Source organism: Caloenas nicobarica, chromosome 2 (assembly GCF_036013445.1).
Source record: "Caloenas nicobarica isolate bCalNic1 chromosome 2, bCalNic1.hap1, whole genome shotgun sequence".
NCBI classification, from domain to species: Eukaryota; Metazoa; Chordata; class Aves; order Columbiformes; family Columbidae; genus Caloenas; species Caloenas nicobarica.
The window spans coordinates 152,669,349-152,683,811 of record NC_088246.1 but is presented as its reverse complement, the minus strand read 5'-3'; the positions used below and the strand labels follow the sequence as shown (position 1 = coordinate 152,683,811).

General features: G+C 44.9%; 1 protein-coding gene across 1 annotated transcript; it reads left to right on the top strand.

The window, feature by feature from the left end:
- The first annotated feature begins 203 nt into the window (after nucleotides 1-203).
- Nucleotides 204-9,160, top strand: C2H8orf76 (chromosome 2 C8orf76 homolog). Its single transcript, XM_065630193.1, has 6 exons — nucleotides 204-317; nucleotides 406-501; nucleotides 3,916-4,059; nucleotides 4,855-5,372; nucleotides 7,638-7,770; nucleotides 8,902-9,160. The coding sequence occupies exons 1-6, from the start codon at nucleotides 204-206 to the stop codon at nucleotides 9,106-9,108; spliced, it is 1,212 nt and encodes a 403-aa protein (XP_065486265.1). The 3' UTR covers nucleotides 9,109-9,160.
- The last annotated feature ends 5,303 nt before the right edge of the window (nucleotides 9,161-14,463 follow it).

Genomic DNA, 14,463 nt, shown 5'->3' with positions numbered 1-14,463 from the left:
CCGGCTCCAGCCGGCGCCCCGGCCTGGCGGGCGGACAGCGCTGCCGCCGCCCCTCACACCGCCCAGCCCGCTCTAGCCCGCGCCGCCGCCAACTCGCTGATCCCCGGAGGCTCCCGCCGCCGCGCCGCCGCCCGCCTTGGACCTCCCGGAGCGGCGGCCCGGCAGGGGGCGCGCTGCCGCCGCGCAGCGGGCGGAGCGGCGGGATGGAGCCGCTGCCGGGCTGGCAGTTCGAGGAGTCCCTGTTCGCCCCGAGCCGGGAGCGGGGCCCGGGCGGCGGGGACGGGCCGCCCCGCGGCGCCAGGCACTGCGAGCCCCGCGTGAGGAGCCGGGGCCGGCGGGGGGCGGCGGGCGGGAGCGGCCCCGGGGCGGCCCGAGCCCCCTGACGGGCCTGTGCTCTGCCCGCAGTGGTTTCGCAGCGAGGCGGGCGGCGGGGACGGCGCCGGCGGGCTGACGGGCGGCAAGTTCCGGGCGGACTGGGCCTACCGGCAGCGCGACTTCGAGGTATTTCCAGGCCTCTCGCACGGGCTCGGGCCGGGGAGTTGAGGGGATGTAAACCGGGGTGATCTGCGGCCCCCGCTGTGCTGGGGGAATGTGTGTATAGTGTATATAATGAGGGAATGTGTGTGTATATAGTGTATATAATGAGGGAATGTGTGTGTATATAGTGTATATAATGAGGGAATGTGTGTGTATATAGTGTATATAGTGTATATAATGAGGGAATGTGTGTGTATATAGTGTATATAATGAGGGAATGTGTGTGTATATAGTGTATATAGTGTATATAATGAGGGAATGTGTGTGCGTGTAGTGTATATAGTGTATATAATGAGGGAATGTGTGTGCGTGTAGTGTATATAGTGTATATGAGGGAATGTGTCTGTGTATATAGTGTATATGAGGGGATGTGTCTGTGTATGGTGTATGTAATGAGGGAATGTGTGTGTATAAAAGCTTCCCGGCTGAGCCACGGCCCGGAGGTGCTGGAGCCTGTGTCACGGTCCCGTGCAGCGGGACGGCTCCTGGTTTGTGCCGAAGGGGTGACAGCCCCGCGGGAGCCACGCCGGCCTGGGGAAGAACCGTCCTGCTGGCTGAGTCACAGAATTAATCACAGAATGGCTGGGGTTGGAAGGCACCTCTGGAGATCATCCAGTCCAACCCACCTGCTAAAGCAGGTTCACCTGGAGCAGATCGCACAGGAATGTCTCCAGGCGGGTCTTGAATGTCTCCAGAGGAGGAGACTCCACAACCTCTCATCATTTTGGTTGGAAGAGACCCTTAGGATCATTGAGTCCATGGGCAGCTGTGTCCTGGCAAGCTCCCCCAGCCAGATGTCTCCTCTCTAGGAGTCAGCGTGAAGTCAGTGTGAACTGGCCAGAAATGCTGCCTCTGCACCCGGCGCTGATTCAGATCGGGCTTGCGCATCTGAGAGGTTCTGCAGTGAGCAGAGCTGGTGTTTGTGTTCATGGAAGTCATAGCCAGAGTTAAGCATGTGGATTTATCTGCTCCTGGGGATAATTCCATGTCCCACACAGGCTGTCACATCGCTGGCAGACACCTGGCTGCCACTCACCTTTCTCAGAGCTCCCCCCGCTGTCAGGTGAAAGCTGAGTGTAGTTGTTGGGCTCCTGACGGGTGGTTTATGAGCCTCATCGCTGATTTGTCCCACCGCTCTGCTGCCTCCCCCCATTCTGGATGGCTGGTTGTGCCTTTGGGTGTACTTATGTTCCCTGTTTCTGTTCCTGCTGGCTGTAGTCCTACACCCTGTCCTCACTGCCTACTTTCTGAGCCGCATTCACAGAATCACAGGATGTTAGGGATTGGAAGGAAGCTCGAAAGATCATCCAGTTCAATCCCCCTGCCAGAGCAGGAACACCCAGATGAGGTTACACAGGAAGGCGTCCAGGCAGGTTTTGAATGTCTCCAGAGAAGGAGACTCCACAACCTCCCTAGGCAGCCTGTTCCAGTGTTCTGTTACCCTCACTGTGAAGAAGTTTCTTCTCATATTTAAGTGGAACCTCCTGTGTTCCAGTTTGTACCCATTACCCCTTGTCCTATCATTGGTTGTCACCGAGAAGAGCCTGGCTCCATCCTCCTGACAGTCAGCCTTTACATATTTATAAACATTAATGAGGTCGCTCTCCTGCCTCTGTAGTTGTAGTTGCAGGATCCAGTCTTTCGTTACCTTGTTTCCTGGTTGAATCAGCCACTTCTGCTCTTATTTCAACTGCAATAGCTTATTGTTCCAGGCTATGGTTTGCATTACAGGCTCCCTGATTGCAAAACCCTCAGGCTAACTTCTGACTCCACTCCTTTTGCCTTGCCCACTGAATTTGTGGATCTTTTTGTACCTCAGTTGGCACTGACTTCTTCTTTTTAGTGTTATTCCAGCGCTAATGCTGCTTTGTCTGTACCTGACAGATGCTTTCCAGTCTCAGCTGAGACGCCCTGAAGGGATTCATAAAAGTGTGCTGAGAAGAAAGATGCCTCAGGCTGCGGTCAGACGTGGCTGCTGACCCTCAGGAAGAGCAGCCTGCTCCTTGCTGTGTGCTGTGGTGCCCTCCCAGGAGAGAATGACACCCCTCAGGCCTGCTAGTGGAACAGGCTGTTGCTTTCTAACCCTTTTGTGTCGCAGGGACCCACGTTAAAAATGTCCAGTCTTCAGTCTTATTGCTAACCTGGATCACTGTAATGGAGCCAGAAGCAGAACTAGACTGTACATAAAATTATAGATTTTGGAGCTGACCTTAGAAAAGGCGCTGGAAATAAGTAAATGGAGGTAGTAATCTTCTCACTTGTGAACACTTTTTTACGTCAGCCTAGGCCAATTGATAGGAAATGCCAAGGGCAGCAGTGATATAAGCTGTGCCCGTTTCTAGGATATAGATGACTGTAATCTGTTTGGGATTCACGATGCCTGATCCTTGCCAGGCCATATCTCTTTGTCACATAATAAGGCAAACAGGGGTGTCCTGCAACCCTCCTCTGATCCGTTTCCACCAGCAGCTGCTGCACTCGCTGGGCAGAGGGGAGCTCCCTCTTTTGCATGAGAAGGAATGCAAGCTTAACAGCAGGGAAGAAAAATATTTCAGCCATTTTGCTAGGAACTATTTAGGGCGTATTGCCTGGAAGCTCTTTCTGTTATAACCATTCAAGATTGCAAGGAAAAATTAAATATTCATTTTTAGAGATGGCGGGATGAGCACTGCTCTTTAGTCTTCTGGTCTGAGCACTCGGAGGCGGAGGAACCAAAATTCAGGTCTTAGCTTCACTGAATACTTAATGTATTTAAATAATAATTGGAGTCCTGTTGAGTGCCCTGAGCATTAAGCTGCAGAAGTATTGCTCATTCCTGTCTTTTTCCTTAGCTCAATTAATACTTAATTATTTCTTGCAAATTAGAACCACCCTACAGGAATGATGGAGATTCACCTTCCTTGCGGTGTTCTCTGACTTGCTGATTTCTCATGTCAGGTGAGGTTCTTGCAGGTTGAAACCTTCCTGTGAAGCATGTCACTGATTTGAAACAAAGTCCCCCAAATTTAGGATGAGTGCTCTGATCATTGAGTTGGTAGCAGGGGGAGAGATGCCTTGTGCCATATATTGCCCAGGTTGGTAGATGATCCCCTCTGGATCAGCCCTTGTTGGGGAGGGGTGGACAGATGTATGGTGAATCCTGCCAGAGCTTAAACACGAGTTAGGACTGAGGTTGCTCATCACCGTCTGGACTTGCATGTGTAGTACTGGGGTCCTCGTGTGCTGCTGGAAACTGAGTCTGGAGAAATGAAAATGTGGACTTCAGCTCCTGAATTCCCTTTGTCACTGTAGTCATAAACAGAACATACCATCAGGCTTGCCTTCAAATGAAAATCTCTCACTGTTTTGTTTGGTTTTTCTTTTTGTCGACGCTACTAGAAAGCCCTGTGTGAATACTCCAACTGCTTACTGCTCTTACCTCCCAGTAACATTGCAATGAGACGGGATGTCCAGGAGGGCCAGGCTCGGTGTTTATCTCGTCTGGGAAGGCACAAAGAGGCACTGGATATCGCAGAAAAAATGGTAAATAATGCAAAAATCTTTATTTTAGGTTTCGGACACCAAAATATTGGCAGTAGTTTTTTTATATGGGCATTTTCTGGAAAAATAATCTTCATGTATATAATCCTTCAGGATGTTCAGTGCTCAGAGTATTTGGTAAACAGAGGGTAACTGTCACTGCAGATATAATCACTCTTTAGAAATCAGAACACCCTGTACCACAATGAGCTCTCTGTGCAGGGAGGCTGGTAGTCCTGGAAGGGACTGAATATCATGCTCTGCCAGGCAGAATTAATGTAATGTAATAGGAATTATAAGAAAGGGGATAAATGAGTGCTTAAATCTTTCCACTGTAAAAGTGATGGTTCAAAACTCCCTTTTATTTCCATCTACTTGCTGCCAACCTGCCACCAAGAAGAGTATCTAATCACAAATTGGGTTTTTCCCATAAAGGAAAAAGTCCAGAGGCTCTGAAGTCTGCTAGAATTTTACTGTTGCTGTTTATTTTAGATAAAAGGTGTTTATACTACAGAAGAACAGCAGCTGTATAAAAATCTGAAGGCAAATAAACAAATAACAGCATTCAGGGCCTTCTTGCTTTTCAGACTGGGACAAGACAGCTAGAAGGAATGCTGTCAGCTTGATCATGCATCATCTGTATCATGTTGTATTATTTAAAATTAAGAGCACAGTCTTGTACAATTTAAAAATTACTTTTAGTGATATTTGTGTCGTTATTCATGGAAACATATTCTCAGGCTCTGAAGGGTGACTCTGTTCTGCTCCTGTTTTTAATCTGTTCTCTTTTGTTTCTAGAGAAACGGCGCTACTAACACAGATCACTTAACGACGGTTCTCAACCTGCAGTTTGCCATTTACCAGGGTCTGGAAAATGTAGAAAAAAAGATCACGTGTCTGCAGCAACTGATCTGTTTACATCCTTTCAACCCTTGGTACTGGAAATTGCTTGCTGAAGCTTATGTGAGCCTTTTACAGAGTTTGTCTCCGCTAGCTGCTCCAGAAACAAATCTGAATCAGTCTGAAGAGGTTAGTGTAAGTGATAGTAGCTTCAAAACATCAACTGGAAGAGAGATTAATTTGCAGCCTCACAGATCAGAGAGCCAGAAAGAAGGCACTTGGTCCAGCCTTGCTACAGACACAAAGAGGCAGGATGCAGTGACTTGTCGGGGCAGCCGAGCTGCGCAGGAATTCCTCAGCACTTCGGAAGAACCGGAAAGGACGGATGAAGGGAAACGTGCAGCCTCCAAGTCCTGGGAACAGAACCTGTCACAGGAGGTTGGGGTGAAGGCATGTGCCTCATTCATTAGAGCAAGGTAACTAAACGTATTCTTAGAATAATGTTAACTTCTCCCAGTCGAGAACAATTTAAAGCATACTTTTCCCAGCCTTACTATTTTCAGCTTACATTTTCAATTTAAATTTTTGTTTCAGTGTTGGCAACACTAACTTAGAAGTACCCTGCTGTTGCTTCACATCTAAAAAGCAAAATCCACTGGCATGGTCGCTGTGAACAACCTAAATCTGAGTGTACAGAATAAACCGGTGTCCTGCACTGTTGAGAGGCATTTTTTAGTGACCTTATGATATGAAACTTGACAAGTAATGGCTGTTTGCTGGTGTGGTATTACAGATGCAGCAGCAGAAGTGCCCCAAAGGGAAGGCCAGCCAGTCTTCCTTCTGCGAGTGCCACCTGGCTTATTTGCTTGAAGCCTCATGCTTGAGCAAAAATGTATTTTATAATAATACCCCAAGCTGCATAATGCATGAGGTTGAAAAATGAACTCTGTGACAGCTGATTGACAGGGCTGCATTAAAATGCTCTTTCCTTTTCTTCCCTCTCTTCCTAAAACTCTTGTACACAACAAAAATCCCTAAAACATAATCTTTCAAAGAGGTAATTAGGAACTGTTTTTGTTAAAATAGTCTTGGATTTTTTCCCTTGTTGCCTCTCAGTAAGGTATTAGTCACCAAATGTATTTAAAGCCGTTTTAGGAACTTCCAAAAATGTTCACAGAGAACACTTTATAACTGTTCTGTTAGGGCAAGATTTAAGAAATGTAAAAAAAGATGTAGTACCTTTTAGCTGTACTCAGACTAAAAGGTGATGACTTTAATTGCTACTTGGGAGAAGTTAATAGATGTAGTACAGATATTGAATATTAAAGCCACATTCATATTAAAATAATTTCTGTTGATTGTTTTGGTGGGTATGGTTCAGCACAGAGACAATTATAAATTGTGAGGTTTCCTTGCTTGGCTGAACAGTTTCACAAAGTGTTATTGCGGTTTATATTTGCAGATACGCTTGTCCAGGATAAGCTTCTCCCCTGCCCAGGGCTTATGCATTAAATAGGTTGTCTAATATTTTCAGGTCTGTTGGATTTTGAGTGAGATGCAGATGTTACATAAACACATGTGCAGGGTAAATTGCACCTGGAAAAGGGATGTTAATATCTCTTTTTGTAGGAAATAAGGTTCTGTGTTAAAGCATCATGAATAATTGACTTTTCTAGTTTTTTTTTAAAAAAAAGGAGAAATGGTTTTGTTTAATTTTCATTCTTTCTTACATTATATTGATGCAAAATTTGAAACAAAAACTCTTTACAAATGAAAAATAATTTCTATTTTGCTTTGAATTTCCCAGTAAAAACTTCACTGAATTTGCACTGAGTTTGTTGACTCAGACTTGTAAATTTTGATGCTTATAATGCTCAAATGAAAACTTTCATCTAAGATCTTAAGTCTTCTCTTCATAAAAATATACACCTTCATTGTAACACCTGCTTCATTTAACTTTGGTAAATGTTATAAAAATATTTGTTGTTGTTCTTTATGAGTAAAGCTTGAATTAAACATAGTTTCAGTAGTGATACTACTAAGTCTAGTGGTCCTTTGATTGAATATATGTAGATATCTCCTCTGCTGACCTGTTTTACAGGCCTGGTGTGAGGAGGACTCTGGAAGCTGCTCTCTGCTGGAGCAACTGGTGATGGGTCCCTCTGTGACATGAAGCCACGTTGTGAGCACAGCGTCTCACTTTCACCCCATCGTGGTGGTGACTTCTGGGGCACTGACTGGAACCTAAAACTGTGATGAAAGATTTTAGAAAATATTCCAGGGTTGGCCTGTGTGGGGAGGATGTTTGACACTTGTCCAAACTCCCCAAAGTTCTAGCTTTTCAGGTGACAATCACTGCCAGAGGCAGCAATGCGCTGCTGTCCTGTCAGGCCTTCCTAAGGCTGTGGGACACCTGAGGTCCTGCAGTTAATGCTCACGGATCTGAGCTTCACTTTTGAATTGCGACATGAATACACGAGGAGAAAAGTGTTTGCGCAAAGCAACCGGAGATACTCGGCATGTTGTTTTTCAAAAGTACTTCTCTGTACATTTGTCATATCACAGGTGTACTGTACACATAGTAGATTGATACAGGTATATTTGTTTCTTTGAAGTTTTTTGCAGTTGGCAAAAGTCAGGAAGAAGAGCTGTTTTTAAAGTATTATATTTTGTTTGGGTTCAGGTCTGCTGGCTTACTCTTTTGCCAGCTGTGCCTTTTTTAACTGCCTTTTTCATTTCAGGCTTTTACTTCAGCTTACCCAGTTGCAACAGTCGTCCTTTGTGCTAGAGAGCAACATAAAAGGCCAAAAAGAAATTGATGACCAAGTGGCACGACTTGGTTTCAGTGACAGCTCCTTGCTGTTGATGACCAAGGTGAGGGGATGTTTCATTACGTGCAAGTTCTCAGGGGCTGGTTGAGGTACCTGAGCTGGTTCAGGCACAAAGTCCTGTAAGCGTGACAATCCCCTGAGCTAATTAAATATGCTAGGACACAAGGTAAATTAGCTGGGGTGGGTTGCCCTGGTAGCGTGTTATCTGGAACTGTCAGTGATACGTATGGAGCGCTGGCTTGTGTCATGCAGTTGGATCTCTGTTCTGCTGAGATCCTCCTTTTGGGAATGTGCAGGGTTGTTAAATTTCTCACTGGAGTTGTATTTGCAGCTGCGTCATCGCTCTGCGTTTCCGGGGATGCAGCTTTTATCTCAGGAATTTCACATGCCACAAAGCGAATCACAAGTATGAAATGGGAGTGGAGATTACTTTGATGGCCACAGTAGTATTGAACACTTCCAGGAACATACAAAACGTATTCAGAAAGAGTCAGAGACATCCTTTTACATGATTTCTTCATTCTGTTTGATGTAATGGTTTCTAGTTTTTAAGAAATACAAAGGAGTAGAATAACATCGCATGACTTTATTCATAGAGATTTAACATTTTTAGTGCTATTTATAGAGTTTCTGACTTTTAAGGCACAAAAGGAAGCCAGCGAGATTCTACCTTTGCTGTCAGTATTATGGATTTAAGTGAGTAGCAGCCGAGCCATTGCCGGGCTGGCAGCTTGTGGGATTCCCTCCATCAGAGGGCAGTAGCACGCAAACTATCTGGGGTTTTGAAAAGGTTGGGAGAAGAAACTTCTCTCCTGGCTTCCCTTGGTCTGACACCCCTCAGGAGGAGATCGGGGTGTTGGTGCTGTCTCAAGGTGAGCACTGAATACAGAATTGGTGTTGAGATTTCTGCTGCTATTCAGAGAGTAAAAATCCCCCTGTACTAGCGTAGCCAGTTTGACGGGGTCGTGCGGCCATGCAGCTTGGGGTCTCAGAGAGAGAGAGCAAGAACACGGCAGGCAGACAACTTGGTCGTGACTTGGAAGCTTCTCCTGCTTGGCATGTGGTTCATGTGTCAAGGGCTTTTCTTGTAAATATCTGCTATCAATGTCCTGTTTGCTGTTTTGTCTGCAAGTTATTTTCTTGTCTTCCATCTTATTTCTTACTCTCTTTGCAGGTTATGGGGCAGGATCTTATACCAGAAAAACTAAAAGAGGAGTTTCAGAGTGAGGTGAAATGCATAGGCCCTTCAGCACTGTCATCATTGGTAACTGCATCAGCCGCAGAATTTGAAATCAAATGGTTCGGTAATCTCCAGGATGATTTATGTCACTTTGACAGTCAATTTTACTCAAATATAGATCTCCCACCTTCACTAACTTAAAGGTTTTGTTGTATTTATTTTTGTATCTCCAAATGATTATGGAACGATGTATGCAATAAAGTTCACATTACATTTTTTAAGAATTCTTATTGTGTATCTTTTAAGAGTATACATGAATCTCTGCATTTAAACTCTTAACATCTCATCCTTTGCTGGATGTTGGTCTCTTCTCCCAAGTAACAAGTGATAGGACTAGAGGAAATGGCCTCAAGTTGCACTGGGGTGGGGGCTAGATTGGATATTAGGAAAAAATGCTTCACAGAAGGGGTTGTCAGGCATTGGAACAGGCTGCCCAAGGAAGTGGTGGAGTCACCATCCCTGGAGGGGTTTAAAAGACATGTAGATGAAGTTCTTGGGGACATGGTTTAGTGGTGGACTTGGCGCTGTTAACAGTTGGACTTGATCTTAAAGATCATTTCCAGCCTAACAATTCTATGATTTTCTTTGTTCACTGGTTTGTTTGTATTTAAAATAATAAGGAATCCAGTATAAATTCAAGCTTTCAGTTCAGCTCTCAGAGGTAACTTTTCTTCATAAGCCTCACCATGCCATGCTTGAAGCACCTGTGATTTTTTGGGGCCTGCGATGCCGGTGGGATGGAAGGCTTCCTTTATGATGTCCAGTTTGAAAGTTCCTTGGTTATCAAATTCTACATTGTTGCATTTAGAGCCATGAAATCAGCCATTTTCTTAATTCATTTTTTTAATACTTCTTGATTAATCGACATTATAGCAATTTCCTGTTCAGAGCTGGATAGCTAGAAATCTAAAATATATTTATGATGAGAAACTGTCAACAAGAATAATTCCATATGTTTTAGGAAAAAAATTAAGTGGTAAAAACTTAGAACTGGAAAGAGATTTTCTTTCTTCAAAGTGAAGTGTTTTGTTGCAGGCGTCGAACTAACTATAGTCTTCAGTGTGCTTAGATGAGGGAGGAAAAAAACTGTGAAGGGTGTTTATATGTACTGAAGAGTGTTTAGTCAGATCGTATCCTTTCTAAACCCTGCAAGGAAGATGCTCTTTGCTGTGAAAACTGGCAGTGTTGTTTCTGCATCACATAGCTCCTCATGTTACGCTTTCAGCTGATAATGACACCACTTTGCTTTATTTTCTGAAGCGTCAGTGCTACATGCTTTGGGCTTCCACAGAAAAAGGCCGAGATTATCCTGTAGTTTCTTTTGCTTGGAAGAATTTACATTTGAGGCAAACAAGGCATGCTCTTCCCTGTCTTCTCTTAACCGAGACACTTAAATGCTTTGTAGCTTTCTGTAAAAGTGTTCTTTAATGGATACAGTTTAAAACCAGGAATCTCTTAGACATAATTTGCTGTGCCTTTTCTTCACGTTTTCCCACGTTTGCTTTCTGAAGTATTAAAGAGTGCTGAAACCTTAAATAACTCAGAATTGAATGGTAATTCATCACATGTGAACACACTTTTTCTCTGCTACTTTGAGGTGAATTTTAAAGCTTTAAGATACTAGTTAGGGAACCTGTCAATAACCCTTGGTATGGTATAGCTCTCTGCTAAGTTGACTGTGAAGTCTCTCCGGAAAAATGGAATATCGCCTTCAGCCATGTCAAATTATCTTTGATAGTTTGGTGACTTAACGCGATTAAACCACATCCTGGTCAGCTTGTTACGAAAGATGATGACTTGGCAAGTATACTTGGGGAAGCATTCATGCACTCATTATGTGTTACAGAATATTTGGTTTAGTCATGCTTGTGCTTTGCTAGGTGGGAATTTTTGTGTGTGTGTGTAGAGCATGATATTCGGATGACCACGAACCCCGCCTGAAGGACTAACTGCTGTCACAAGTTTTCAGTAGGGACTGTCCATAATGCACTGTAAATTAATTACCATGTAGCCATCAACAGAGGATGTCTTACAGCAAAGACACGGAATGCTTTATGTCAGCAAAAACCGGAACAGGGACTTCTCACGGTTTCTTCATAGACTTAAGGTCCTGAGTAGCCACATACAAAGGCTGTAATTTGTTTCTCCACAGCTCTCGAGTAGGTTCAGCAGGTAGGACACCAGAACATGACTTCTGTGGAACCAGGTCTGTATAGGTATTTAATGGGAACTCGCCAAATGATTTGGCTCCACAGTTGAGAAAGCAGAGGTCGCTTTGGAGCTGTTTCGGCAGCAAATTAAATACTTGCCCAATACCATTTTGTGAGTGAGATGTCCAGAAAACACAGCAGCTAGCCAAGGTGATTTGGAAGTTTCTTGGTGTGTGTGCAGATTGTTTGACTTGAGGTTGTCTCTTAGACTGGCAACACAACAGTTAACTCCCTGCTGGCTCTGGGAGTGGAAGGCAAGTGGCAGTTCTTAAGAACAGGCAGTATTTTGTCGAACATAACGATAAAGCAAAAATGTTGTTTTTAACTACTGCGAAGAAAACAACATGAATGTTGTTCTGAATGTGTCGCATTCAAATTGTTCCAAATAACCCGTGTTTATTGCACTGGGGCTATGAAATATTCCTTTGTCCCATTTGTGCCTGGCTATCTCTCATCTCAGCTACTTCAGTTCCTCCTTTTTTGGCCTGCTCCTCCCTTTTTTGGCATGCCACTTCCAACTACAGTTTTCTGTTTCTGATTGTATCTCAGGAGGGGCTTTGCCTTTCCATCTTGCATTTGAATGCCTCGTTGTTGCTTCTACATTCTGCATAATTTTACATCTGCCTCTAATAGATTTCTTCATGTTTTGGCTCTTACGATATTATTATTAGTACATGCACCAGTACTCCACACAAATTTTAGTATTGCAGACTGCGAGAACCTGTTAACAGTTACTGAGGTTTCATTTTGTTATTTTATCACTTGCTCATGTTACAGACGCTTTGGGAAGGACCCTCTGACCCTGTTTGTGATGCTTCTGAAGTGATTGCCATGTACAAACACCATCTAATTGCGCATCTTGCTATTGAGTGTTTGGATACTGCTGGCTTTGAGGTGAGACAGCACGTTAGTGCTGTAACTAGCAACACTGATACAGTTTTCTGCATCACAGAATAGTAGAATGGCTTGGGTCAGAAGGGATCTTCAAAGATCATCTAGTCCAACCCCCCCTTGCTATGGGCAGGGACATCTTGCACTAGATCAGGTGGGTCAAAGCCCCATCCAACCTGGCCTTGAACACTCCCAGGGTCAGAGGGAAAGGGAGCCCCAGGCACATGGCGCACTCTAGTTCTTCCTCATTGACCAGGGGGAGGACATGAGGGAGTGGGATGGTGAACCCACCATTGAGCTGGAAGCTCATGTATGCGAACTGAGATTCGGATCCTCACCCGGATCCTCACCGGGGCCTTTGCATTTGTGGAGATTCACCTTTAATCAGACAACCTAAGAACAGTGATTCAGTCTGTCCACTATAATCCATAATATGGAATGAGTAATATCAGGACCAGAATGAACTGAGAGCTAGGTGACATTCATATGTTGGTGTGTGTAACAGGTAACAGCTGTTAAGAAGGGGCCACCCGAGAAGTCTGTCAGCTTAGTTGCTGTAGAGACACAAGAAGGCAATCAGCAATCTCCCAGACACAGGAGGACTGAGATTACCTCCCTTGATCCTGGTGAGGGGACTTCTGGTCTGGCACTGAAAAGGTCAGAGTGAAAACTCCAACCAAGAACAGGACTAGAGGGTCCCTGCCGTTGGCCTGGAAGAAGAAAGGGATGACCAGGTGTACTGGATTGTGCAGATTCAGTGGCCTGGGTTGTGGTTTAACCTTGGTCTGCAACTGAGCCCCACACAGCCACTCGCTCACTCCACCCCATTGGGATGAGGGAGAGAATTGGAAGGGTAAAAGTGAGAAAACTTGTGGGTTGAGATAAACATGGTTTAATAGGTAAAGCAAAAGCCACATGCACAAGCGAAGCAAAAAAAAAAAAGAGAATTCATTCACTGTTTCCCTCCAGCTGGCAGGTGTTCAGAGCCCTCTCCAGGAAAGCCAGGCTCCAGCACGTATAATGGTTACTTGGGAAGACACCATCACTTTGAATGTCCCCCCTTCGTTCATCTTCCCCAAGCTTCCACTGCTGAACATGTCATATGGTATGGAATATCATAGAACAGTTTGGGTTGGAAGGGACCTTCAAAGCCCATCTAGTCCAATCCCCCTGCAGTGAGCAGGGACATCTTCAACCAGATCAGGTTGCTCAGAGCCCCGTCCAGCCTGGCCTTGAATGTCTCCAGGGATGGGGCATCTACCACCTCTCTGGGCAACCACAGAAAAAAAATAATCAGACAACGGGACTCATTTCTGAAATAACCTCATAACCTCCTGGGCCAAGAAACACGGCACTGAGTGGGTGTGTGTGTCACACCCCCTGCCAGCCAGAAGCCTCTGGAATGACAGAGGCATAATGGGCTGCTAAAGACCATGGTGAGAGCATTGGGCAATGGGGCATAGAAGCAGTGAGATGTAAATTTAGCAAAAGCCACTTAATGTGTTGGTAAGAAGGGTCCTTCTGGGTGGCATCGCTTCCCTCAGGTGAATCAACTGCACCACTCAGCTTGGTGTCATCTGCAAACTTGCTGAGGGTGCGTTGTGTGGGAGCAGCGTTCATTCCAGCCCTTCCCATGCAGCAGATGGACGAGGTCTGGCAGCATCCTGGGTGACCTTCCTGCCAGCTACTTGTGAACACGTTCCCCTCATCACCGAGCAATCAACCTTGTGGGGCCTGTTGGGATTTTTGACATAACTCATTGCTCAAACTGTAAACTCTGATTGTTTTCCATCAAAACTGAAATTCCAATCATTTGATGTTCTAGTTCAGCTGTTGTCTGAACCAGCACAAGCTGTATCCCTGATGTGGGGCTGAAATCAGCTCTTCTCAACTCACAGTGCTCGTTCTGAGTTACTAGCTTGTTCCTGCTCTACTTTTCATTAGCCATGTTCTCCAAAACTTCCGCAGGCAAACTGCCTGACCCCCCAGAGATGAGAAAAGCTCCTTCATGGGTTTCCTGGGTCATGGCCTGAGGAAATGGCGGCTTCAGAGCCCGTAGCCTCCTCTGTGCCACCCCTGTTGAGCCACAACAGTCAAGGAACTGAACCAAATAATTAAGAAAAATCTTAATTAGTCTGAGGGGACACCTATATTTAGTTCTGTTTCTGCTGATTTCAGAAGAAACAAATGTGTTTCCTCTTCACCTGGGCTCTGACTGCATGGAACTCATTTAGCTCTTGGAAGAGAAGAGAGTAAGATGCACAAGTCAAGAGAGTATGAAGAAACAAAATGATTCTCAATGGGATTTTAATTAAAGTCTTCTCTTTTATTTGAAGGGTTGCTATATTTAGATAATTAAGTAGAATTGTCAAAGGAATGAAAATCAACTTCCACT

What these genes read in the sequence shown, in the direction of transcription:
- C2H8orf76 (XM_065630193.1), top strand. Translation starts at nt 204, where the DNA reads ATGGAGCCGCTGCCGGGCTGGCAGTTCGAGGAGTCCCTGTTCGCCCCG. An exon ending in CCAGGCACTGCGAGCCCCGC is followed by an intron (nt 318 to 405) that starts GTGAGGAGCCGG and finishes CTCTGCCCGCAG; the next exon opens with TGGTTTCGCAGCGAGGCGGG. An exon ending in TGGATATCGCAGAAAAAATG is followed by an intron (nt 4,060 to 4,854) that starts GTAAATAATGCA and finishes TTTTGTTTCTAG; the next exon opens with AGAAACGGCGCTACTAACAC.